We start from the raw sequence: 26019 nt of genomic DNA on the forward strand, positions 1-26019 counted from the left end.
ATCAGAACATAGAAGAAGAATGATCAAACCTAAAAATCATAATGACAAAAGCTGCAAAAGAAAGTTTAGGAACAAAGAAAAAGTGGAAAAGAAAAAAGAGGTCTTAGGGATGGGATGATGGAATTAAATGCATTATTGAAGAAAAGAAAAAAGCATATAAAAACTGGCTCAACCTGAAGACAATAGAATCAAAATTCGAATGCAGCAGAAAAAGAGCAATAGTAAAAGCTGCATGCAGGAGAATAAACAGAAACAGATGGGACAATTTTGTAACAATATTTGAGAGAGACTGTACTCTCAAAAGATCTAACACATATAAAATCCATAAAGATCTAAATAAAACTAGAGAAAAGCAGATATTAATACCATTGAAATAGAAACATGGCAAAATTACTACCAAGATCTAAATAAAACTAGAGAAAAGCAGATATTAATACCATTGAAATAGAAACATGGCAAAATTACTACCAAGATCTATGGTATGATGAAAACATTCAAAACAGAAAACCACCCTTCATAAACAACTAGGATAATTTGGAAAACATCACTCTAGAAGTAACAGAAGCATTAACCCAAAGTAAAACAGGAAAAGACCCAGAAGGAGACAATATAAACTTATCAAATATGCAGGACTTGAATTTGCACTCAAGTTACTTAACTTTTATTATATGAATTGGAAAGAAGGAAAATGCCCACTAGATTGGACAATAGCAATAGTTTTCCCCATTTACAAAAAAAGGACACAAATCTGACTAACAATTACCATGGCATCAGCTTACTTAGTACCTGTTATAAAGCATATGCAAAAATCTTGGCATATAAACTTAAATGTATAGTAGACCCAAAATTAATAGTACAAAATGAATTCAGAAAAGGCAGGTCTTGCATAGACTCTGCATTTATGTTAAAAATTATTAATCAAAAAACACAGAGAAATGAATGCAAACAAACACACACAGCTTTTATAGATTACACGAAAGCATTTGATAAAATTATCAGAGAAAAACTATGAGAAATCCTGAAAGAATATGAAATACCAAATCAACTCTTTAGAGCCTTATTTAATATATATCAAGATAATAAAATATCTGTGAAATACAATAATTTAACACATTTGCTGCCAAGCTACTTGGGTATAGTTTGTTCTCGTACACTTCTTCAAGGTCAGTATGGGTAATCTCGTTACCGGCAGTAAGCGTCATACGAGTATATTCGTAGCTGGCTTGTGGGGCGAATATACCATCTACGAGTATACACAGTTTTGCTGCTAGCTCCACACGCCAAGCATTTTCACTTCTTCAAGGTCAGTACGGGTAATCTCGTTACCAGCAGTAAGCGTCATACGAGTATATTCATAGCTGGCTTGTGGGGGCACATATACCAACTACGAGTATACTCATAGTTGGCAGTGAATGTGTTAACATCAAGCTGGAAAACAATAAATAGAAGAGTACATCAAAGTTGCCCTCTCTCACTGGTTTTATTTATTATATATATATATATATATATATATATATATAAAGTTATAAAAGAATGAAAAATAACTAATGAAGGAAGATTCAGAATAAGCCATACCAACATGCTACGCTACTTTTTTTTGCTGATGACCAAATAATCCTTGGAAACAATGGAGATGAACTACAAAAATCATTCTGCAGTCTAAATAATCTGATAAAGACATATGGTATGAAAATATCAACAGATAAAACAAAAGTCATGGCCTTCAAAGGGGCTAATCCAATAAGAAGCAAAATAGTAAGAAACAACAAAATAATAGAGCAAGTAAATACATTTAAATATTTATGATGCACAATGTCACATGAAAATGAAGCCGATACAGAACCAAAGCTATCAAACTTTTTAAAAGTAACAGGCATTATAAATAAAATTTCAAACCCAAATTTGTACAAAAACACACACGAATAAGAATCTACAATACAGTAGCTAAACCTACCTTACTTTATGGCAGTGAGATATGGACAATAAAAAAAAGCAGATGAAAGAAGAATTGAATCATCCGAGATATGAAATTTCAGAACTGAAGGGGTCACAATGATGGATAAAATGAAAAGCAGCAAAATCAGAAATAAACTTGGGATTACAAACTCCCTAAATGGAACATTATTTGCTATAGAGAAAAATGGAAAGAACATGTACTGAGAATGAATAGAAGCAGAATACCTAACTTCAAATTCTAAGTTACAACCAAAAAGGTACTTGATGTAGAGGAAGACCCTTAAAATGATGGAACTGAGTCAGCAACAGGCCAATTGGCCTATAAGTATGGAAAGGAAGAAGAAGAAGAAAAAAAATAATAATATAATAAAATAAATCAAAATAACAAAAATATATATACTGTACAAGTCTATGACTACTTCAGCTTTCCGATAACTGACAAATTGGCAAAACTGTGTGACATACGTGTGTATTTGTGCAAATGCCGTAACTTCTGGTAACTGCGTGATGGATGCAACTTCATCATCACTGGAAATTACACCAATCATGCAACACTGTACTTAATGTTGAAATAAGCATATAAAAAAACATGATTACAGTTAATTTGGTGGAATTCATGTTGTGTAAATTAAGTAATGTAAAAGTAATGAAGAAATTAAATGAATAAAATGGAATTTCTGGAATTCTATTACATCTATTATATTACACCTAAGATGTAATAGAGTTCCCTCTATTACATCTTAGGCAACATGTAATAGAGGGAACAAGAGGTTCAAGAGCTTTGGATTTGGTAATAGCATCAGAAGAGCTGATAACTGAGATGATATCTCTCCCTCCTTAAATTATACATGTTTCTGGTCATAAAATGTTACAAAATATAAGACTTATTGTTAAACTGACCATAGATTTTTTAATTCGTACGTATGTTCGTACAATATTGCCTACCGGTTTCGCTAGTAACTGACTAGCTTTCTCAAGGCTTCACAGTACAAAAAAATGGTAAATGCAAAAAAGGTTTAAGAATACAAAAAAACGTTAGTACCTGTTAGGTAGCTAAGGTAACATGTTCGCATGACATTTCTACTCAGTATCATGAACACGCGTTACATGCAAACGCATAATATGATTATTCGCGTACTGTAGTTCTGTTGAACTGAGGGAATTAATTAGATTTATCCAAGTATCGTTCAGTTTCCAAGTTGACCCCTTGATTTCTGTTTAGGTTGCTGCCTGTATGTAGCACTACTGCTGCTTCTTTAAATAATCGATGTTCGTAATCTTTGTCTATGTAGGGCATTCGAGAAGCCTGAAAATAAGACAGAAAGAACATGTTGGTGCTGTAAATCACAACATAACAACCACATCCGGGTTAGCACATCACTTTTCAACTTAGAACCACACTACAGACTAGAATAACAGTCTATGCCCTACGTAGACGAAGATTACAGACATCGATTATTTAAAGAAGCAGCAGTAGTGCTACGTACAGGCAGCAACCTAAACAGAAATCAAGGGGCCATACTGAACGATACTTGGAAAAATCTAATTAATTCCCTCAGTTCAACAGAACTACAGTACGCGAATAATCATATTACGCGTTTGCATGTAACGCATGTTCATGATACTGAGTAGAAATGTCACGCGAACGTGTTACCTTAGCTATCTAAGGGGTGCTAACTTTTTTTGTATTCTTAAACCTTTTTTGCATTTACCATTTTTTTGTATTGTGCAAGCCTTGAGAAAGCTAGTCAGTTACTAGCGAAACCAGTAGACAATATTGTACAAACATACATACGAATTAAAAATCTATGGTCAGTTTAACAATAAGTCTTATATCTATCCCTCCTGTTGGAGAGAGAGTGAAAATGTGGTTTTGACTTGGAAGATGAATAAACATGCAGTAGCATCAAAGAAAAGGGAACATATGTGGAATTATAAGGCAGGTGATTATAATAGTATTAGATATCAATTTGGGACAGTTCCATGGAGGGAAGAATTGGAAGACCAGGATATCATTAGTGCTTGGGAAATTGTGAAGGAATTTTTGTTAGCAGCAATAGTAAGCTGTATTCCACAAGTGAAGAAGCGGACACAATTTGGTGTAAAGTGGATGACAAACAATATTAAACAGGGACTGCATGCAAAAAAGAGGCTATGGAAGAGATATAAGGAGAGGGGTGGATAGCAAATGAATGAAGAATATAAGACTCAGTCAAGGAGAGCGACTAATATAGTAAGGAAGGTGAAACTGAAATATGAGAAGAGATCGGCACTAAGATCCAAAGATAATCCTAGTGGAATTTTTTAGCTAAGTGGCCAGTAGGAGGAGAAATGATTGTCGACAAATGATATTGTGGGATAAAAATGCAAATAGAGTGACTGATGCAGAGAACATAGTGGAGATGTTCAATAAACACTTTATTGGAGTACTTCATCCCAGAGAAGTGTTGTGTCCCAATTTACGATTTTTACTCTAATCTTACAAATTCCTTTTATCTATATTCTTCTAACTTCTATGCCCGAGATTTTACCAAAACTTATACCAATATCTAAGTTATTGCTCCTCATAGTACCCCTAATATTTGTATTTATACTGCGCCTTGTGGGATATTTAGTTTAGGATATTACATACATAAACAAGGAGAAAGGACTCAAATATATCTGAAAGTGTAACTATTGCAGTCGTGACACTTAACTCGATTCTCAACTTAAATTTTCCGAGTGACTAAGTACAATATTTTCAAGTGGTTATCAACTGCACCATTTATGTTGTCATAAATAGGGAGAAAGTCAATCTCGAATATATCTCTTAGTATTTAAATATTATTGCAGTCGTGACTCTTAATCTCTTTCCTCAACATTAAATTTCCCGCGTGATTGGGTATGATGATTTTAAGTGGTGCATTGGATTAGCAACATCAGACAACTCTTTTATCATTGAACGAAAGGTTTATTAAGTTTCTAAAATACTAAAATAGAAATAAAAAAGAAACTAAAATACTTATAGACTTACATTAAATCATAACAAGCAATATGGCGAATTGTGATTATGCCGCCATACACATTAATTCATAAATTCACCTGATGTGAACAAATTAGATCAATTCACACTATCTGATTATTCATACTGAAGTAGATTAACAAATTATTCACTGCTAACACATACTTGTGACATTTCAATTATTTTATACATTACATTAGGCATTCAATTCTTAGGATACGTAATTACTTAATTCACACTGTTCCGTTATACCGTTATTTGCACTAACACACAATTATGTCATTTAAATATCTTGTGTAATATAATAGACATGCAAAAATACCTTAGGACTCTTAACTATTCACAAATCTTTAACACTAGTCAATCTACACATAACACATTCTATCATATACTGAAGTCCTAGTATAACTTCAACAGTTCTGTATTGGAATCACGATACTTTTCACAGACAAATTTCTAGTTAACATAGGTTAACTAGAAATAGGTTACAGTACCTTTCTTGAGCTTTTCGTATGGGCCTTTATTCTTTTCCAAACGAACCTTCGGTATAACTTCTCATAACTCTGGAATACTTTAACACACATATACTTGCTCTACTATCAGCAACGAGGACATCGATCTCTTTACAGCTTTCTGCTTTGCGTAGTTGTCACTAGCGTCAAAACGAAGAAGATCCCTCCTTTTCTAGGACTCTATGGCAATTTTTTCTTTGCTTCCTACTCGGGAAAACGGGAATCGAAATCCTGCTCACTTTCGTTTCCTTGTTGTGACGAGGAGATATCACCCCTGTCGCCACTCAGGAAAACCCCGTGAACTCCACCGGAACCAAAACCAAACTCCAAGGCCAAAAGCGACTATCCAAAAAGTGTCCTCTCAAGGGGGTTACCAACGCTTTTATAGCTGCTCCCCTAACGGCACCTTTTCTTACTTCCTTTCTCCTCCTTCTACTTGTTTTTTTAATCATCAACCAATTAGGGTGGCATTTTCTTCCCAAACGTCATTTGATCGGCAAGCCCGTTCTCAATGTTTCAATCCGGGGATCAGCCCTAAGCGATAGCTTTGCTTTTCTTGTGCTAGCCTGACTTAATCCCCTTTCAAACCTTTTCTATGAATTCTACTTAATAACTTAATCTCTCACATAACGTATTTTATGACTCACCCATTTCTACTTATTTACTTAACTATCTCATTTTTAATCGTATTACAAAATTAATCTATACTTTCCTTTGTTAGCTACTTATTTAGTTAGAATTCCTTATTTTAAGTCATATTACAATATTAATACATTCCTTCCTTTATCAGCTACTTTAACAACAACCCTTATGTTTTATACATATTACTGGATGCAAGAAATTTTCCATTAAATAATTCATTTTTTATGCAGGGGTTTTAATTTATGATATTTATTCTTCATGTTACACCATGATAGCTGAGAATACTATATTCCTAAGATATCAGGTGTAACAGAAGTAAGTTTTAATACTAGAGAGATAGGACAGGTTCGAGGTTTTAGAGGTGCAAGAGAAAAATGTGTTCCAAATACTGAGTACCTTGGATGTCAGTAAAGCTGTGACACTGGATGGTATTTCACCACGGGTTTTGAGAGAATGTGCTAAAGAACTGACAGCTCCGTTGACCTGGCTTTTCAATGAAAGTCTGGATACGGGAAAGGTACCCAAGGAATGTAAGGTAAGATAGTGCCATTGCATAAAGGCACTATCACATTGCACAGCACACAGGATGTATCTAACTATAGGCCAGTTTGTGTTTCATCAGTATTTCTCCATCTTGGAGAAATTAGTAAGGGACCATATACAGAGGTGGGAAGATGAGGGTAACGTTTATCTGTGAGAGTGTCAACATAGATTTGTTAATGGGTGCTCTTGCTTTAGTAATATGAGTGTCTTTTATAATAAAGTGACAAGAGCAGTTCATGAGGAAAAGCATATACTGCCTTTATTTTGGATCTTGCAAAGGCATTTAACAGGGTGCCATATGATAAGCTGATATTTAAGTTGCAGCACATGTGTGTAAATTCTGGGTTAGTTTACTGGATTCAGGATTGGCTGTCTAATAGGTATCAGAAAGTTGTGTATGGTGGGGCAGTATCAAAGGGGCAGAAGGTTACAAGTGGGGTCTCACAGGGCTCAGTACTGGGACCTGCATTGTTTAACCTTTATGACATCAATGACATTGTCAATGGATTGCAGGGGGATATTCAGTGGTTGCAGATGATGTAAAGATTGGAAGGATTATTAGTAATAGTGCAGATGCGGCAACCCTACAAGAGAATTTGAATAAACTAGACAAATGGGTGAATGAATGGAAGTGTCGATTTAATGCAGCAAAATGTAAAATCTTAAAGTTTGGGATGCATCGATGGAAGGCTGCATACTCGATTGAAGGAACTGTACTGGAGGAAGTAGGGAGGCAAAGGATCTGAGGATGATGACTGATAGAAACCTGAAATTCAGGAAACATATTGCAAAGGTGGTGAAGGTAACCCAGAGGATAGCTGAAATACTGAGAAGGACACTGACCTGCAGAGTTGTATAAGACCCTGATCAGACCACTCTAAGATTATTGTTCTCAAAATTGGTCCACAGGATTTGAAGGGGATAAATTAATTGTAGAAAGGGTAGAGAGGCAGAGAACAAAGATGGTTTCCGGACTGTACAATGTCAGTTATGAGGATTGGCTGAGGGAATGTGAACTGCAGAGTTTGGTAGATAGAAGGAGAGGTGATATGACTGAGACTTTTAAACTGTTGAGAGGTAGTTACAGGGTTCACACTGGGGAGTTCTATCACTTGGTGGAACAGCAGGAAAGAGCGATGACAAGGGACTATCGCTGGAAGTTCCAAAAGGAAGCTGTGAACAAGAGGGAGTGGTTTCTTTGCATGGAGGGTGGCTCAACTGTGGAATGCATTGCCTGATAGAGTGGTGAGAGCAAAAATGGTCAATGAGTTCAAGGAGTGGTATGATAGACTTTGTGTTTACGAAGAAGGACCTCCCACGATGAGTCCTGTCGCGAAACCACTCATCACAATATTAATTTATGTGGAATGAAGAAATGTTGCTGTCTGTATTAACAAAAGAGGGTGATAGATGGTATACATGGGCTGATGTGCCAGATTGTCACGTGACTAAACGCAAGCTTGTTTCGGCGCGCCTACGACCCACGACCAGTTGTCGAAATGGAAGCGTCCTTGGAACAGCGTTATGCGATTAAATTTTGTGTGCGTTTGCAAAAATTGGCATCGGACACTTTTCACATGATACGTGAAGCTTTCCATGATGAAGCAATGTCAAGGGCAAGTGTTTTTCGCTGGCATAAAACTTTTAAGGAAGGAAGGCAAAATGTGGAAGATCTTGAACGTGAGGGAAGACCTTCAACGTCCATCACAGAGACAATGATCAACACAGCAGCTATTATCATCAAGGAAGATCGCAGAATTACAATACGCCAGCTGCATGTTGTCCCGAATATTTCTGTGGGAAGTGTTCACTCAATCATGGCTGAACATTTGGGACTGAAACGTGTTTGTGCCTGATGAATTCCCAAACTCTTGACACCGGAGCAAATGCAGTATCGAGTGGATGTGTGCACAGAATGGATAGAAAGACTGGAACAAGAAGGCGACAACTTCTTAAAACGCATCATTACAGCAGATGAAACTTGGTTGTATCACTATGACCCTACAATGAAACAACAAAGTAGTGAATGGAAGCATCCGTCTTCGCCTACCCCCAAGAAAGCAAAAACTGTAAAATCGGCTGGTAAAATTATGACCATAATGTTTTTTTGACTATGAAAGCATTGTTTACCAACACGCTGTAGAACCCAGGAATACTGTAAACGGCTCATGCTATGCGGATGTTTTACGGACAATGGTACAGCACGTCCAAAGGAAGCGTCCATTGCTGAAGAATGGCTTCTTATTGCACCACGATAATGCAAGGCCACATATAGCTGGTTGTGTAGTGGACGTTTTGCAGAAGAACAACACAGATATCCTACTACACTCTCCATACAGTCCTGATCTCGCACCGTGCGATTTCTGGCTGTTTCCTCAGCTCAAGAAACCACTAAGAGGCCGCCATTTCGAAAGCAACAAAGCATGTGTAAAAGCTGCAGAGGCGTTTTGAAAGAACTCTCAAAAAAAGGACTTTCACATGTGTTTAAGAAGTGGATGCAACGTTGGGACAAATGCATTGCATCTCACGGTAGTTACTTCGAAAAAGACCATGTAAATGATGATGATTAAAGGTAATCTGTTTTCTGTATAAATATAGTCATAACTTATTGAACAGACTCCGTATATATTAAAAAACGCCAGCATTACTAGTGACATCTAGAGGAATCCTAACACAAACATTAACAGAAAGAAGAAAGACAAAAGCAAACAAGGGAGAAAACACCAATATTTTCAACAATAGTAACAATGATGACAAACAAGAAAAATAAAACAATTTACAGAATGCAACACAGAAAAAGTAACAAAACATTTCAAATTCAGTGAAACCAACATATCACCCCCTTAAGAATAAAACGGCCAAAAAATGCCAAAAAGAAATGCACATACCAAGAACCAATGCCTTCCAAATGCCTTTGGCCTGCAGACCTCAACAGAAACTGACCTTTAAAAATCTGAGAAACCAACATATGACCAATCAAACAGGAACACCAACATGATGAACAAGACACACACACCTGAAACACGAGCACCAAGACCTGAACACCTATGCCCTGAGGTCCTTGAGAACCAATGTGACCTTTTAAATTCAGTGAAACCAATATACCACCCCAGAAAAACAAAATCAATATAAAGGCGTTTAAAAAAAAAAAATCAAAAAAAAAAAATACACTTGTATTCATAAAAAATTGTCAAACTACGATAACAAATAACTAAAAAGTTAAGATAAAAAGCCAAATGGCTAGTTTTCTGGCACCTTAATATAGAAAATAAGGGGATAAACACCCTTTGTTGTTTTATAGCCAGTAAGCGAAACTAAAGATCGATAACTACGATCTATAAGTTTCATGTTGAAAAACTATCGGCGAAGGCAATTCGAAGTAAAGGTGGAGCAAGCTCCCTCACTATTCTTGATATTTTCTCATAATGTAAAACACAGCTCCTAGGAGATGTAATACTGTCATTACATTATGAGGAGAGGTCACTACCCAGACCGGTTTCAACCTTTTTTGAGGTATGTAAATTCTTTTCACTAAGCTTTGATATCTTCCAGGTCTACCTACTCACTGATGAGACCTCAAAAAAGGTTGAAACCGGTCTGGGTAGTGACCTCTCCTCATAATGTAATGACAGTATTACATCTCCTAGGACCTGTGTTTTACATTATGAGAAAATATCAAGAATAGTGAGGGAGCTTGCTCCACCTTTACTTCGAATTGCCTTCGCCAATAGTTTTTCGGCATGAAACTTATAGATTGTAGTTATCGATCTTTAGTTTCGCTTACTGGCTATAAAACAACAAAGGATGTTTATTCCCTTATTTTCTAAATAACTAAAATATTAAAAACAATCATATTAAAACTTTTACTACTACATAAATCACCTCAAACATACTCCATGCACCCACATATTCCAGACCTGTCTTCCTACACATTCTCGCTATTGTCAGATTCATTATCACTACTTATCTCTTGTACTCTGCATTATCATACAGAGGTAGCAAACTTAATGATTCATTATCACTGCTTATCTCTTGTACTCTGCATTATCATACAGAAGTAGCAAACTCAATGATCTTCTGACTAACACATTTCTGCTGCACTATCTATCCTTAATAACAATCTGAAATCTCTTGCTACATCATTCATGCTACCTATCAAGTCATTTGTGCCAACCATCACTATCTTCTCCACTATTTCACCCCACTTCATTGCCACACTCTCTATCATTTGTTTATTAATCATACATTTAAAAGAGTATACTAAAAAAGCTTCCCATAATCTGAATTCTGTCCAGATGAGTGAAATTCAGCTGATGATCATTCTCACAGTGACTGAGTCACATGGCTTCAGGGACAATCTGTTTCTTACTTAGGTTTTTTAAAGTACTTTCATGGATTCATTTCTGTCCATGATGATGAACAAGCATAACATTTCATCATAGTCCAAATTAGAAATTCAAGAAAATTTCATTCTAATTACTTCTATTCTTAGAAACATCCATCCTCTCTAAATGTTCAGGACTACAATATCCAGCTACTCAAAAAAAGAAAAATCAGTTCCTTTTTTCTTTATCTCTCTCTCATACATACACATGCACACACAGAGCCTGTACAAGCAGCTTGTTAAAATTACTGCTTTATTAAACTAATTAATCTTCCAAAATCTCAATAATATTTTGAAATGAATGTTTTAATCAGCAAAGTAAGTCATTAATATACTTCCTTCAATATACAATGAACAAACTGCCATGGATTTTAAAAGTACCAGTGGATCCTTTTATAATAAAAAAATTCATTTCTGTAAATAGAACTGTAAAAATGCATTTTTCTACTTACTGTATCAAGCACTTCGAATCTTTTCTTGGACTGTAACTTACTTAGCTGAAAAACATATATACATAACATAAACAAATATGCACATGTAGAAAAACAAAACACATATTTTCAGATGTGTATAATGCTAAGCATTATGGCAGGTGTTACTAGTGGGAGCCAGACCCAGAAGCGATATCAAAGTTGAATTAATCTACATCAGCATCTATCATACAAAGTCTACATCTCTCTCTCTCTAATCCAGAGCATTTTAATAATAAAGTAATACACCTTTTTACTACTTGTATATGTGAAATATAAAGATGTTATGAATTTGGCAAGAGGCAATGATGGGATATCAACATACCATGCTGATATTCCATCAGTCATGCTAAAAGAGTTTTCAGCTGAATTGGCTGTTCCTTTGACATTGCTATATAATTTGAGTCTTAGCACAGGGAAGATTTCACAGAAGTAAAAAGAATGTATGATAATCTAATTGCACAAGAGTAGCGAAAAGAATAATGTGTCTATCAACCAACTTATCAGTATCTATGGAGTGGTGATGAATATTTTGGAAAAGATGTTAACACATCCCATACAAAAATATAGGAAGTATGTTATACTTCCGATGATCAGCATGGTTTACTATGGGAAGGTCAAGTTTGAGGAAAGAACTTGTTCACATTTTGTAATAATGTGATGGTTGATTTAGACAAGGGAAGTGGATGCACTATGATACTTTTGGACTTTGATACATAGTTCAAAAGGATTCAGCTTGGAAGGTTGTTGCATAAGTTGTAGGATAGCTGACTGAAGATTTCTAAATCTATTAGTCACCCATCTGACCACAAGAGTCTACAAGATTTAAGGTGACTAGTGGAGCACTGCATGGTCCGTTATTCAATCTTTGCATTAACGATACTGGGAAGGATTAAACAGGAAGCATACAGGTTGTTTGATGGTGCAATGAAAGGTCAACCACTAGATATTAATCTTATACAGGTCTATGCCCCTACTGCTGACAAGAATGACACCAAGATCAAACTATTTTATGAAATTTTATTTATTACAAGAACTAATGAAAACACAAAGAAACATGATATTAACATCATCATGGGTGATTCCAATGCTAAAGTTGGGAAAGGTAGAAGTGGAGATATAGTTGGTGAACATGGACTGGGAATAAGAAATGAGAGAGGAGACCATCTTATTCATTTCTGCCAAGAAGACGAGCTAATAATCAGAAATACACAGTTCAAGCTACCATCCTGAAGGCTATATACTTGGAGATCACCACAGGATAATAATGCAAATATAGACAGAAACCAAACCGATTACTTGCTAATTAATCAACGATTTTGAAGTTCCATAAAGAGTACAAAAACCTATCCTAGTGCAGATATTGCTTCTGATCATAATCTACTGGTGACAGAGTTAAAACTTACCCTGAAAGCTATACTTAAGAAACATCAACAAAAAAAAGGCTTCATCTAGGAAAGTTAAAAAAACCAGATAAGAAACAAATTGAGTCAAGACCTGAATCAAGAGATAGCACTTATCAAGAATGATAATGTCATGAGGGTTGATGTATCATGGAACAAATTAAAATCTGTCTTCATAGAGAAATGCATCAATACCTTGTGTCCTGATAGAGCGGTCAAAAAGAAAGACTGGATAACTGACGAAATTCTTTCTCTCATGGATCAAAGCAGATCATATAAAAATCATAGTCCAACAAAATATAAAGAGGTTCAGAAAATTATTAAAGGCAAGATCAAAGAAGTGAAAGAAATCTGGATGAATGAAAAATGTAAAGACTATTAAATTGTTTAAGGAATTTACAACATATGCTGGAATATTAATTAAAAGAAACTTTAATAAATACCTCCAATAGGCTTGCACACCATGCTCTGTATACCCACCACAGAATACGTTGGAAGAAAGCCATGTTAATACATAGCAGCAAATTTAAATATGAAAGATTGTTCATGGAATCAGCCTCAGCTCTAAAAAACTTTTCAAACCTCAACAAATTTGGGAAGCTTGCATCTTGAGAATTTCAGCCCAACAGCCAAGACAACCCAATATAGCCCACTAGGGGGTACCTTTAGGACTCTAGGAACAACAGTAGTTTTCTCTCTTCTGCTTCATTTGCTTTTTGTAGTGCTTGTGTGCACGTGTCATAGTTGTATGTTCCCATGAAGATGGCAATGTGACATTGCCGAAATACAGGAGGTATTTATTAAAGTTTCTTTTAATTAATATTCCAGTACATGTTGTAAATTCCTTAAATTTAATAGTCATGTGTTACCAACGTATAAGCCTATCTACAAGAAAAATGTCAAAAAACAGAAATTCTACAGGAAAAGCATGACAGTTTTAATCTACACAAAAAGCTAAAAGACACCTCAGATATATTTAAGAAAAAACAACTATGTATCCTTCGAAACAAAAAGGGAGAAATAATATCTGAAAAGATTGACAAAATACAAGAATGGGTGAAATATGTAGAACTCTTTACTGATAGCAGACAGAACCCAGAAAATACTTATGAACAGATGGAAGGTCCATGCATTCTAAGATCAGAGGTAGAATGTGTGCTGAACTCAGCTAAAAATGGTAAAGCCTTAGGCCCTGATAGAATACCAGCAGAAATAGTAAAGTTACTAGAAGGTGACAACATTACTGTATTAGTAACGCTATTTAATAACGTCGACAATACAGGCATAATCCCTAAAGACTGGCTAGAGTCGACCTTCATCATGCTAACTAAAAAACAAATGCGAAAACTTGTAATGACTAGAGAATGATCAGCCTAATGAGTCACGTTCTCAAAATGTTTCTGAAAATAATTAAACAAAGATTATACATAAATGTGAAGACACCATCAGTAATACCCAATTCAGATTTAGAAATGGTTTGGGAACAAGAGAGGCTCTTTTCTGTTCTCAAATCTTATTCCAAAAATGTACTGACCAAAACAAGCAAGTACTCATTTGCTTCATCGACTTTGAGAAAGCATTTGACAAAGTCCAACACACTAAAATGGTTGCACTATTAAAAAGAATTGGATTAGATGGTAAAGACATCAGGATCATTGAAAACTTATATTGGAACCAAAAGGCATCTGTTCAAGTTGATGACATTATTACAGACTCCATTAACATCAAATGAGGAGTAAGGCAAGGATGTGTGCTGCCATCTCTTCTTTTTAGCATATACTCTGAAAGGAAGAGAGGATGGGGATTAATGTAAATGGTAAAATCATCAGTAACATCCGATATGCTGATGACACAGCTCTCCTGGCTGACAATGTTCAGGATGTTCAAAATCTTCTGGAACTAGTGAATGAAGAGAATGAAAAAATGGGATTAAAAATATATATCACTAAAACTAAATTCATGGTCATAAGCAAGAAACCAATTCTTAATTCAGCACTTTTTCTAAATATCTCGGATGATTGTTAAATGAAAAATGCAATCCAGAAATAGAAATAAAAGTTAGAATTGAAATGGGAAGAAAAAAATTTTCTCCTGATGAAATCAACACAGTGTAACTGCAATTTAAATTTAGAACTTAGAGTATGCATGGTTAAATGCTATGTATGGTCTGTACTGCTGTACAGTGCAGAAACTTTGACCTTGAAGACAGCATCAATAAAATAAAAACTTGAAGCCTTTGAGATGTGTTTATACACACAAATATTAAAAATCCCATGGACAGCAAAAGCATTCAATCAGGAAGTATTGGAACAAATGGAGAAAATCACATGAACTTTAGATACCATAAAAAGAAGGAAAACTGCATATCTTAGTCACCTACTTCATAATGAAAAATATAAGATACTTCAATTAATTATAAAAGGGAAGATAAATGGAAGAAGAGGACAAGAAAGATGAAGAAAATCTTGTCTGGCAGACATCAGACAGTAGATTGGCATGAGCTCTGATGGACTGTTCAGAGTGGATGATGATCGCTCAAAATTTGCCAAGGTGGTCGCCGACCTCCAATAGGAGATGGCACTCAAAAAAGAAGCTACAGGTTGTTTGCTGATAGGCATGATAATCATTCCAATACATAATTCCAACAAAAAGATTGTCATAAATGGATATGATGCTCCTTCAATGGCAGGCATAGGAATATGATTGACCTGATATTAACAGACCAGAAATGGAGAACATCAGTTCAACAGTACAGATCATTCCAAGGAGCTGATATTGATTTGTGTTAAAACTGAAACAGAAGTACAAATGAAAGTTCCAAAAATAGAGATATCTCAAGACTAAATGAAGACCAGTTAAGAACAGCATATCAGGACATACTGGAAGCTAAGCTTAAGACCACAAGTGAAAAACAAAATACAGATACAAGAGCAGAACGACTGATTAAAGTACTAAAAAAAGTGTAGAGGAAGTAATTCCTGAAAGAGAGAAGATCAACAAGAAATGGATAAATCAGGAAACCCTGAAATCAGTACAAGAGAAAAGCGAAATGAAACTTAAAAGAGATATTTCAGAGATAGCAGATGAGTAATACCGTCAAAAATGCAATGAAGTACAGAAAGCAGCAAGATCTAATAAAGCCAAATGGCTGGAGAATACAAAGCTAGAGAGGTCTATAAACTTATAAGAAATGTCAATAGGAAGTAATAAACAAGATCAGTAGCAGTCAAAGAGGAAGATGATAAAGTATTGATGGACAAGACCAAAATCCTAAACAGATGGACAGGATATTGCAGCAAACTTTGGTATTGATATTCAGACAACAGGAGTTACTGAACAAAGTTACCATAGAAAGATTTCAACTGGAAAATATGAAACACATCACATATCTTGGATGCCACATGATGAATGATTTGGACCCAAAAAAAAAGAGTTAAAATTAGAAAAGCCAGGGCAACAGCTATCTTAAAAGCCATTGACAAAATATGGAAGAGCTGAGCTATAAAGATACAGACTAAACTGTGCATTGTGGAAACCTGTATTTTAGGCAGGATGCTCTATGGATGTGAGGCCTGGGTACTTCTGAGAGAATCCAAAAGGAGGGTACTAGCATTTGAAAGGAAGTGCTATAGAAAGATCTTGAGAATAAGCTGGACCAGAAAGTGAACAATGAGAAAATATATAGACGAATACAACCAAAACAAAACTTGATAAAGGAAATAATCAAAGGGAAACTACATCTATATGGACATATATGTAGAATGAACAATAAGAAAAAATTAAAAACGCTGCTGTTTCAGATGATTGAAGGAAAGAACAAAGGAGGAAAAAGAAACAGAGAATGAGGCAATGACATCATCAAATGGTGCAGAAACTGTTCACAAACTGAGTCATCTTGCACAAAATAGAATTCAATGAAAGAATCAAATCAAGATGGCATCAGACACATGCAGGCATTGAACCAGTGCTTGTTGTTGCTATTGTTATTATTGTATTTGTATGAATCAATTTTTTGGTAAAAAGTTAAAAATGTCATGCAGTTTGCCTGCATCTAATAAGAACTGCCTGAGCATATATCGCTCAGCCAGATAAGTAAAATTTTTATTGCTCTCTAGTGAAGTGCTGGCAATCAGTCAGATATGACAAATGGTGAGACATGTGATGGATTTTTTGCACACAGTCTATAGTAAATAGAGTGTGTACAATAACTGTGACATATGTAGGGGACCTAACAAGAACAACTTCCTCTCTTCTGTTTTCACATTAGCTGGACTGTAATTTTAGGTTTAATTTCATTCCACTTTTTTTTGTCAGTGCTTCCTGCTATGATGGCTGCCACTGGCTAATTAGCTTTTGTCTAATAAATTGTCGGTAGTATGTGTTTGAGATCATAAAACAGTGCTGTGGTCTCATACCCCTTTCATGGGATTCCAGCACAACCTAACATCAAAATTATCAATCTTCATTTTGTGTAACTGTTGTAAAATATCCCAAACACTTGAAGTGGATTACAGACAGGAGACAAGACAGCACCAGTGGCTATCCATATACCTTGATGATGGATAGAATCCAACCATTGCAGGCCTTCTAGCTTGCAGAACCATAGATTTGAGAATCATAATCTAGCTTTGAACGTATACATGCAAGATAGAGATGAAGCAATGAAATCTGCAACCCATTCAGTAGATGACAGAGTAAGAAGGAGATTTAATGCTCTCTCTTGCACTTTTATCTCAGTTGAGAACTAAGAACCTGGCTTTTATTCATCATCAAATTCCTGATATGTACCCTATGGTGTACAAGATATAATAGTACTACATCAAAAACTTACATCATTCCTAACTTCCTATCTACAATTTTCCTCCAAATCAATGTTACTTGTCAAGACTTAAACATTATCACATCTTATATTTCTATCTTCTAAGGCACTTTTTACTGTATCAATCCACATATATCGTATTCATCCTCTGTGTCTTTTTCCTGCCAACTCAGAGAACACTTGTTTTGCTAATCATTCCTTTTACTGTTTAAGTGATCATACCACCTGAGATTAGCAGAGCTAATCTCAGGTGGTATGGTCACTGGATGCTAAAAATGATAAGTCCTTTCCTAATAGTCTCGTTTTGAACATGATATTGCCATTGATGCCATCTGTTTATGCCCCTAATTTTTCTCAGGACTCATATCTGTGGTCTCTAGTCTTTGGTCAAGTGTTTTATTTAACCCAGTTCTCAGATCCATAACTTAAAATCAGTTTGAAAACTATCTTGTAAATAGCAAATTAGTGTTTTGGCTAATTTCTCTTTTATTCCATATAAATTTATTCGGTTGAGACTTCCTACCATACTAGCTTTATGGATTCTGTTGTCTATTCCATATTTAATTTACCATTTTCACTAAAAATTCTGCCTAAGTAGCTGAAATGTTTTACTTGTTCTATAGGTTCTCCATTCAAAATGGAGATGATATTTCCAATGTCTCTGCCTATTTTCATCGTCTTGTAATTGCTGATCTTAAGAGCAAATCTATTACAACAGTTATTCACTTTAGTCAGGGAATCTTGCAGACGTACTGGATTTATTTAGAAGTATAACATCATCTGCATAAAGTAAAGAGCTGAGATGAACATCTCCAATTTTGATATCAGGTTTAATACCACTTTCCTTCATAATATGATCCATATAGATAACAAATAACAGAGGGGATAATGTACATCCTTGTCTAATACGAGATTTAACATAAAACCAACTTCCTGTACTTCCTTCAATTCTAACTGCTGACTTATAACTGAAATAAAGACTAAGTATTGCTTGATATAATGCTCCATTGACACCATTAACTGAAGCGTTTTGAATAGCTTTTTTGTTGGCACCTTGTCTTATGCCTTTTTGCAGATATACAAAATTTAAATACACACCTTTGTTATATTCCCTTGATTTCTTAACTATTTGTGAAAATCTGATCCAGACAGCCTCCATTTGGCCTGAATCCAGCTTGTTTTTCACCAAGCTTCACTTCCACAAACCTTCTCAACCATTTCTCAAGTATACTTGCATAAATCTTACCAGGAACACTCAGCAGGGAAATACCTCTGTAATTCTGACATTCAGTTTTATTCCCCTTTTTATATATGGGTACTATGAGAGCTGTACTCCAATAATCTGGAATTCATATGGCTGTCCAGGCCTTCTGAACTATGCAGTAAAACCACTAAAAGACTGTTATACTTCCATACTTTAGCATTTCTGGTTGAATATCACCTACTTCTGCTGCCTTTCCACATTTCAGGCTTCTGATGGCTTTTTCTACTTTAAGTATGGATATGTATTCCTGATTGAATGTCTGTTCAGTGTTTTTTTTATTTTACTACTGTGCTGTGCTGTCACTGATTGTTTCATTTAGCAATTTTTCGAAGTAATTACTCCATACATTAAGGATATCTTTTTCACAAGTTATGTCACCTTTATCATCTCTAATTCCTTTTACTGCACTCTTTCCTCCATTTTTGAGCTTTTTCAACAGCCTCCAGAATATCTTGCAACTTTCTTGATATTTATTTTCTATGTTTTTACCAAAGTCTACCAATGATTTGTTTAGCTAGTTTTACAGTGTTTAGCTTTCTTACATTTGTCTCTGTATTTTCTAAGAGCATAAGTTGACTTATTTGCCAGGAACTTTCTACATGCTTTCTTCTTTTCCTTCACTGCCTCTTTAACTTCATGTGTCCACCACAGAGTTCTGATTGTTCTATCCTTGCAGAGAACCTCACCACATGCCTCTCCGGCTGAATCAATGTTTTCTTCAGGATTTGCCAATGAATCTCCAATGTTTGGTTCCTGTTCTCAAACTCTCATTTTTTCTTGAATTTGTGTATTTTAGTCTACAGTTCATAACTGTGTAACCGCAGTTTAAACTTAGAGCACGCATGGTTAAATGCTATATATGGTCTGTACTGCTGTACAGTGCAGAAACTTGGACCTTGAAGACAACATCAATAAAAAGACTTGAAGCCTTTGAGATGTGGTTATACAGACGAATGTTAAAAATCCCATGGACAGCAAAAATGTCCAATCAGGAAGTACTGAAACAAATGGGGAAATCACGTGAAATTTTAGATACCATAAAAAGAAGGAAAACTGCATATCTTGGTCACCTTCTTCGTAATGAAAAATATAAGATACTTCAATTGATTATAAAAGGGAAGATAAATGGAAGAAGAGGACAAGGAAGACGAAGAAAATCTTGGCTGGTAGATATCAGACAGTGGACTGGTATGAACGCTGAGAGACTGCTCAGAATAGCTGAGAATCGTTCAAAATTTGCCAAGGTGGACGCCGACCTCTGATAGGAGATGGCACTCAAAGAAGAAGAAGTTTACAGTTCACATCTGTGAGATGCTCAACTTTTATTCGCTTTAAAACTTTCTTACTTGACATTCTTTTCAATATGAAATTCAATTTTATCCTGCTCAAGACTAAATGGTGATCACTTCCAATTTCAAATCCTCTGTACATTCTAATGTACTGAACCAGTGAGAAAACATCCCTATAAACAATAACATAGTCAATGAGACTTTTCTTATTACTTGCATCTACTCTCCATGTGAATTTATGAACATTTTTATGTTGGAACATTGTGTTAGTAATAACCAGTCCGTGTCCTGAGTAGAAATACAACAGGTATTTGTCCTTATTATTAGCTTTGACTACTGCTGTTTAATTTATATATCAATGATATAGTTCGAGGCATGAGAGTAGATATTCAGTTGTTTGTTGATGATTCTAAATTAGAAAGAGCAATACCACGAAGTTTTGACATGATGTTCTTGTAAGTGGATCTGAATAGGCTGGTGCATTAAGATGAAAAATGGGAATATGACGTTGTTATGCACTTTGGCTAGATAAAAAGGGATGAGATTTATCATACTGTAGGAACTTTGCTTCATGGCATGGAGGAAGTGAAAGAATTGGAAGATCCTGATTTTTAAATGTCAAGACTTTTGTTTTCTTTTGTGAAATTTTTAAATTGTATCATTGGCTTATTTTGTTTAATTCATAAACTAATTTTTAAAGGTCATCTTCATTGTCTTCTAATATAATCTGATCATACAGAATTGTATTGATAACAGTTCTTCTGTTTAAATGGATATCTTGTTGCTGTTGTTTTCCATATTTTAATAATCTCATTAATATATATATATATATATATATATATATATATATATATATATAGTTTTATGAAAAAAAAATTGAATGACTAGAACCGAGATTTAATTAAAAAGGTTTTAATATAAACACACTACTAGTTTCAGCCTGTAAATTTCAAGATAATATATACAAACAAAATCATGGACTGGCTATGGGTAATCCTTTATCTCCGGTTCTTGCAAATATTTACTTAGAAGATTTTGAAACCAAGGCTATCTCTTCCTTTATTTTAACACCTAAAGTTTGGAAACGTTATGTGGATGATGTCTTCATTGTTTGGAGCCATGGACATGAATCCCTTATGGTTTTCCTCGAACATCTCAATAGCCGACATCAAAGTATTAAGTTTACTGCCGAGCTTGAAACGGATAATTCCTTGCCTTTTCTTGATGTCAAACTGACTCGCTCTTCTGCTGGTAAACTAAAAATATCGATATATAGAAAACCCACACATACCAACAGATATCTGCACAGTCAATCCCATCATTTCTCTCCTCATAAGCTTGGAATAATTTCCACCTTGGGACATAGAGCCCGTTCTCTTCTTGATGATCCAAATGAACTGCTTACAGAAATAAACCATCTGAAAACTTCTTTCGAAGTTAATGGATATTCCAAGAAAATCATTAACAAATTCCTTCTTAATCCTCCCAGACATCACTCAGAAGAAACAAATAGATTCAAAAGCAATATATCTATTCCTTACATAAGTACTGTTTCACATAAATTAGCAAAAGTTCTAAAAAAATACAATATCAGAACCTTGTTCACTCCACTTCCAAAGATCCGTTCCTTAATTAGCCACCCAAAACCTTGTCATCATCAACTCAAATACCCTGGCGTATATAAAATATTATGTGACTGCGATATTCCTTATTTCGGGCAGACAGACAAATCTGTCGAAATGCGTATGGAAGAACACATGAGAGACATTACTTACAAGAGACAGCGAGCAAGTGCATTATCAAGTCATATCCTCTTCTCGGCTAATCCTAATGATGATAACCAAAGTCACAAAGTCTGCTGGGAAAAATCTACAAACATCTTCCATTGCAGTGACGAAATAGAGAGAAAAATTGTGGAATCGAGAGAAATCATCTTCAATCCTGTTCATCTAAATAACAACTTAAGCTACAACTTCCCGGATAGTCATTCAGCTGTAATCATGTACTGGCGTTCACGTGATGCAGCAAGCACGCACTCTCCCAACAATGCAACAAATGAAAGAACAGCTTCAAATACAACTACAACGTTTTAATGCTAATTATGTATAAAGACTGTCTATGTTGTTCATAGTCTTTTAACCCTCAATGTTTAGTGTTTTTTCTTTTATAATGTCACCTGAAGAAGGCTGTTACAGGCCGAAACTAGTAGTGTGTTTATATTAAAATCTTTTTAATTAAATCTCGGTTCTAGTCATTCAATTTTTTTTTCATAAAACTATGTATGTTAACCGAGTCAATGATCATTCTGTCATATATATATATATATATATATATATATATATATATTACTTGACTATTCATATATATATATATCATCATCATCATCAAATTCCTGCCATGTACCCTCAAGGGGTGTACAGGATATGATAGTACTACATGGAAAAAAATATATCATTACTAACTTCCTATCTACAATTTTCCTCCAAATCAGTCTGTTACTTGTCAAGACTCCAACATTATCAGATCTTAAATTTCTATCGTCTAAGGCACTTTGTACCGTATCAATCCGCCTATATCTTGGTCTTCCTCTGGGTCGTTTTGCTGCCAACCTGGCACAGAACACGTGCATTGCTAATCTTTCCTTGCCCATTCTATTCAAGTGACCATACCACCTGAGATTAGCTCTGCTAACGCATTCCTGGATGTGACTATGTCAAGTTCTTTCCTAATATCCTCGTTTTTAATATGATATTGCCATTGATGCCATCTGTTCACGCCTCTAATCTTTCTCAGGACTCTCATATCTGTGGTCTCTAGACTATGGTCAAGTGTTTTACTTCTGATCCAGCTCTCAGATCCATAAGTTAAAACTGGTTTGAACACTGTCTTGTATACAGCTAATTTAGTGTTCTGACTAATTTCTCTCTTATTCCATATGAATTTATTCAATTGACTTCCCACCATGCCATCTTTGCTGATTCTGTTGTCTATTTCTATATTTAATTTACCTTCTTCAGTAAAAATTGTGCCTAAGTAGCTGAAATGTTTTACTTGTTCCACAGGTTCTCCATTCATAACAACACAGTTGAACATTTTCAATGATTCTGCCTATTTTCATTGTCTTTGTCTTTTTATTGCTGACCTTCATACCATATCTATTACAACAGCTATTCAATTTAGTCAGAGAATCTTGCAGATGTGTAGCGGATTTATTTAGAAGTATAACATCTTCCGCATAAAGCAAAGTGCTGATATTAACATCTCCAATTCTGATATAATGCTTAATACCACTTTTCTTCATAATGTGATCCATATAGATAATGACTAACAGAGGGGATAATGCACATCCTTGTCTCAGACCAGATTTAACATTAAACCATCTCCCTGTACTTCCTTCAATTCTAACTGCTGACTTACAACTCAAATAAAGACTAAGTATTGCTTGATATAATGCCCCATTGACACCATATAACTGCAGCGTATTGAATAGCTTCTCTCTTGGCACCTTGTCATATGCCTTTTCCAAATCGACAAAACTTAAATACAGATCTTTGTTATATTTCCATGCTTTCTCGACTATTTATTGTAAAGTGAAGATCTGATCCTGACAGCCTCTATTTGGCCCGAATCCAGCTTGTTCTTCAGCAAGCTTTTCTTCCACAATTCTTCTCAACTGTTTCTCAAGTATACTTGCATAGATCTTGCCAGGAACACTCAGTAGTGAAATACTTCTGTAATTCTCACGTTCAGTTTTATTTCCCGTTTTATACATGGGTACTATAAGAGCTCTACTCCAATCATCGGGAATTCGTCCCTCTGTCCACTCTTTCTGAACTATGCAGTGCAGCCACTGTAAGACTCTCATACCCCCCATACTTCAGCATTTCTGGTCGAATATCATCTACTCCTGCTGCCTTTCCACATTTCAAGCCTTTGATGGCTTTTTCGACTTCAAGTATGGATATGTATTCCTGACTGTATGCTTGTTGAGTGTTTTTTACCACTGTGCTTTAACTGCTTGTTTTATTTAGCAATTTTTCGAAGTAATTACTCCATACTTCAAGGATATCTTTTTCTCCTGTTTTTATCTCACCTTTATCATCTCTAACTCCTTTTACAACACTCTTTCCTCCATTCCTAAGCTTCTTCAACAACCTCCAGAATATTTTGCCACCTTCTTGATATTTATTTTCTATATTCTTGCAAAAGTCCTCCCATGACTTTCATTTAGCTACTTTTACACAGTGTTTAGCATTCTTGCATTTGTCTCTATATTCTCTAAGAGCACAAGCTGACTTGTTTGACAGGAACTTTTGATATGCTTTCTTCTTTTCCTTCACTGCCTCTTTAACTTCCTGTGTCCACCAGGGAGTTCCGATTTTTTTATCCTTGCAGACAACCTCACCACATGCCTCTCTAGCAGAATCAATCTTTTCTTCAGAGTTTGCCACTGAATCTCCAAGATTTGATTCCTGTTCTCAAACTCATTTTTTCTTCAATAATCTTTGTGAATTTTAGTCTACAGTTCACATCTGAGAGCTGCTCAACTTTTATTTGCTTTAAAATTTTCTTACATGTTATTCTTTTGAATATGAAATTCAATTTTATCCTGCTCAAGACTAAATAGTGATCACTTCCAATTTCAAATCCTCTGTACACTCTGGTGTCCTGCACCAGGGTGAAAACATCACTATCAACAATAATAGTCAATGAGACTTTTCTTATTCCTAGCCTCTTCTCTCCATGTGAATTTGTGCACATTTTTATGTTGGAACATGGTGTTAGTAATAACCAGTCCATGTCTTCTGAGCAGAAATCCAACAGATATTTGCCATTATTATTAGCTTTGCTCTTTTCTCCAAATTTTCCCAAAATATTTTTGTATGTCTCACACACACACATATATATATATATACACACACACACACATACTGGGGGGGGGGGGGGGGCTATGCCCCCCTGGCACCCAACCTCCCAAGTTCCGGACTGGTAGGCCAGTTCTCCTTGAATTCTGATGACTCGAATCTCAGGGTAGCCCCTGAGTTTCAAAACGTTTCAAAAAAACGTGACACCAAAAGGTTTATCATTATATATATATATATGAACAACTCTATTCAATATATATATATATATATATATATATATATATATATATATATATATATAATGAATAGAGTTGGAGATAAGCTACATCCCTGCCTAACACCCTCATTTATTTCAATCTCTTCTGTTAATTTATTATTCAACTGTAACTGTATTTTTGTATCATTATATAAACTTTGTATAGCTTGTACCAAATGTAATGGATATCCTTGTTTTTTCATTATATTCCATAGTTATTTTCTCCGTGTATTTTATCAAAAGCTTTCTCGTAATCTATAAAGGTCATATGAGTCTCTAAATTAAATTGTCTTTTTTCAATAATTTGTTTTAATACATATATATTGTGCATACATGAATTTTCTATTTTCAAATTGATTTTCTATTTTTTTTAATACCTTTATTGCTTTTTTTAGTTCTTCCAATTTTATTGATTCTATATCAGTACTGATTTCTTTTTTATTATTATTTTCTGTTATTAAATTTGCGTCATACCATAAATTCTTATAATGTTCTACCCATTGTTTTCTTGTATTGTGTTAATTTGTGCCGTATCTCTTTCTTTGTTGTACAATTTCCTCAATATTTTGTAGCCTACCTATTTTATTAATAAATCTGTCCCAAGAATCTTGGTGA

At 35.0% G+C, this 26019-nt stretch overlaps 1 protein-coding gene across 2 annotated transcripts in view; it reads right to left on the bottom strand.

The window, feature by feature from the left end:
• Positions 1-26019, bottom strand: part of CenB1A (Centaurin beta 1A) — a 627189-nt gene that overhangs the window by 419966 nt on the left and 181204 nt on the right. The window contains exon 8 of one of the 2 annotated variants that reach the window (XM_090408046.1): positions 11491-11535. The exons of the other annotated variant lie outside the window; for it this stretch is intronic. Coding sequence (XP_090264172.1) covers positions 11491-11535 — 45 coding nt within the window. The remainder of the gene's footprint in view (positions 1-11490; positions 11536-26019) is intronic. 2 annotated transcript variants of the gene reach the window in all.

The sequence above is a fragment of the Typopeltis vanoorti genome, chromosome 18, assembly GCF_054136105.1.
Source record: "Typopeltis vanoorti isolate ZY-2024b chromosome 18, IOZ_Tvanoo_1.0, whole genome shotgun sequence".
Classification (NCBI taxonomy): Eukaryota; Metazoa; Arthropoda; class Arachnida; order Uropygi; family Thelyphonidae; genus Typopeltis; species Typopeltis vanoorti.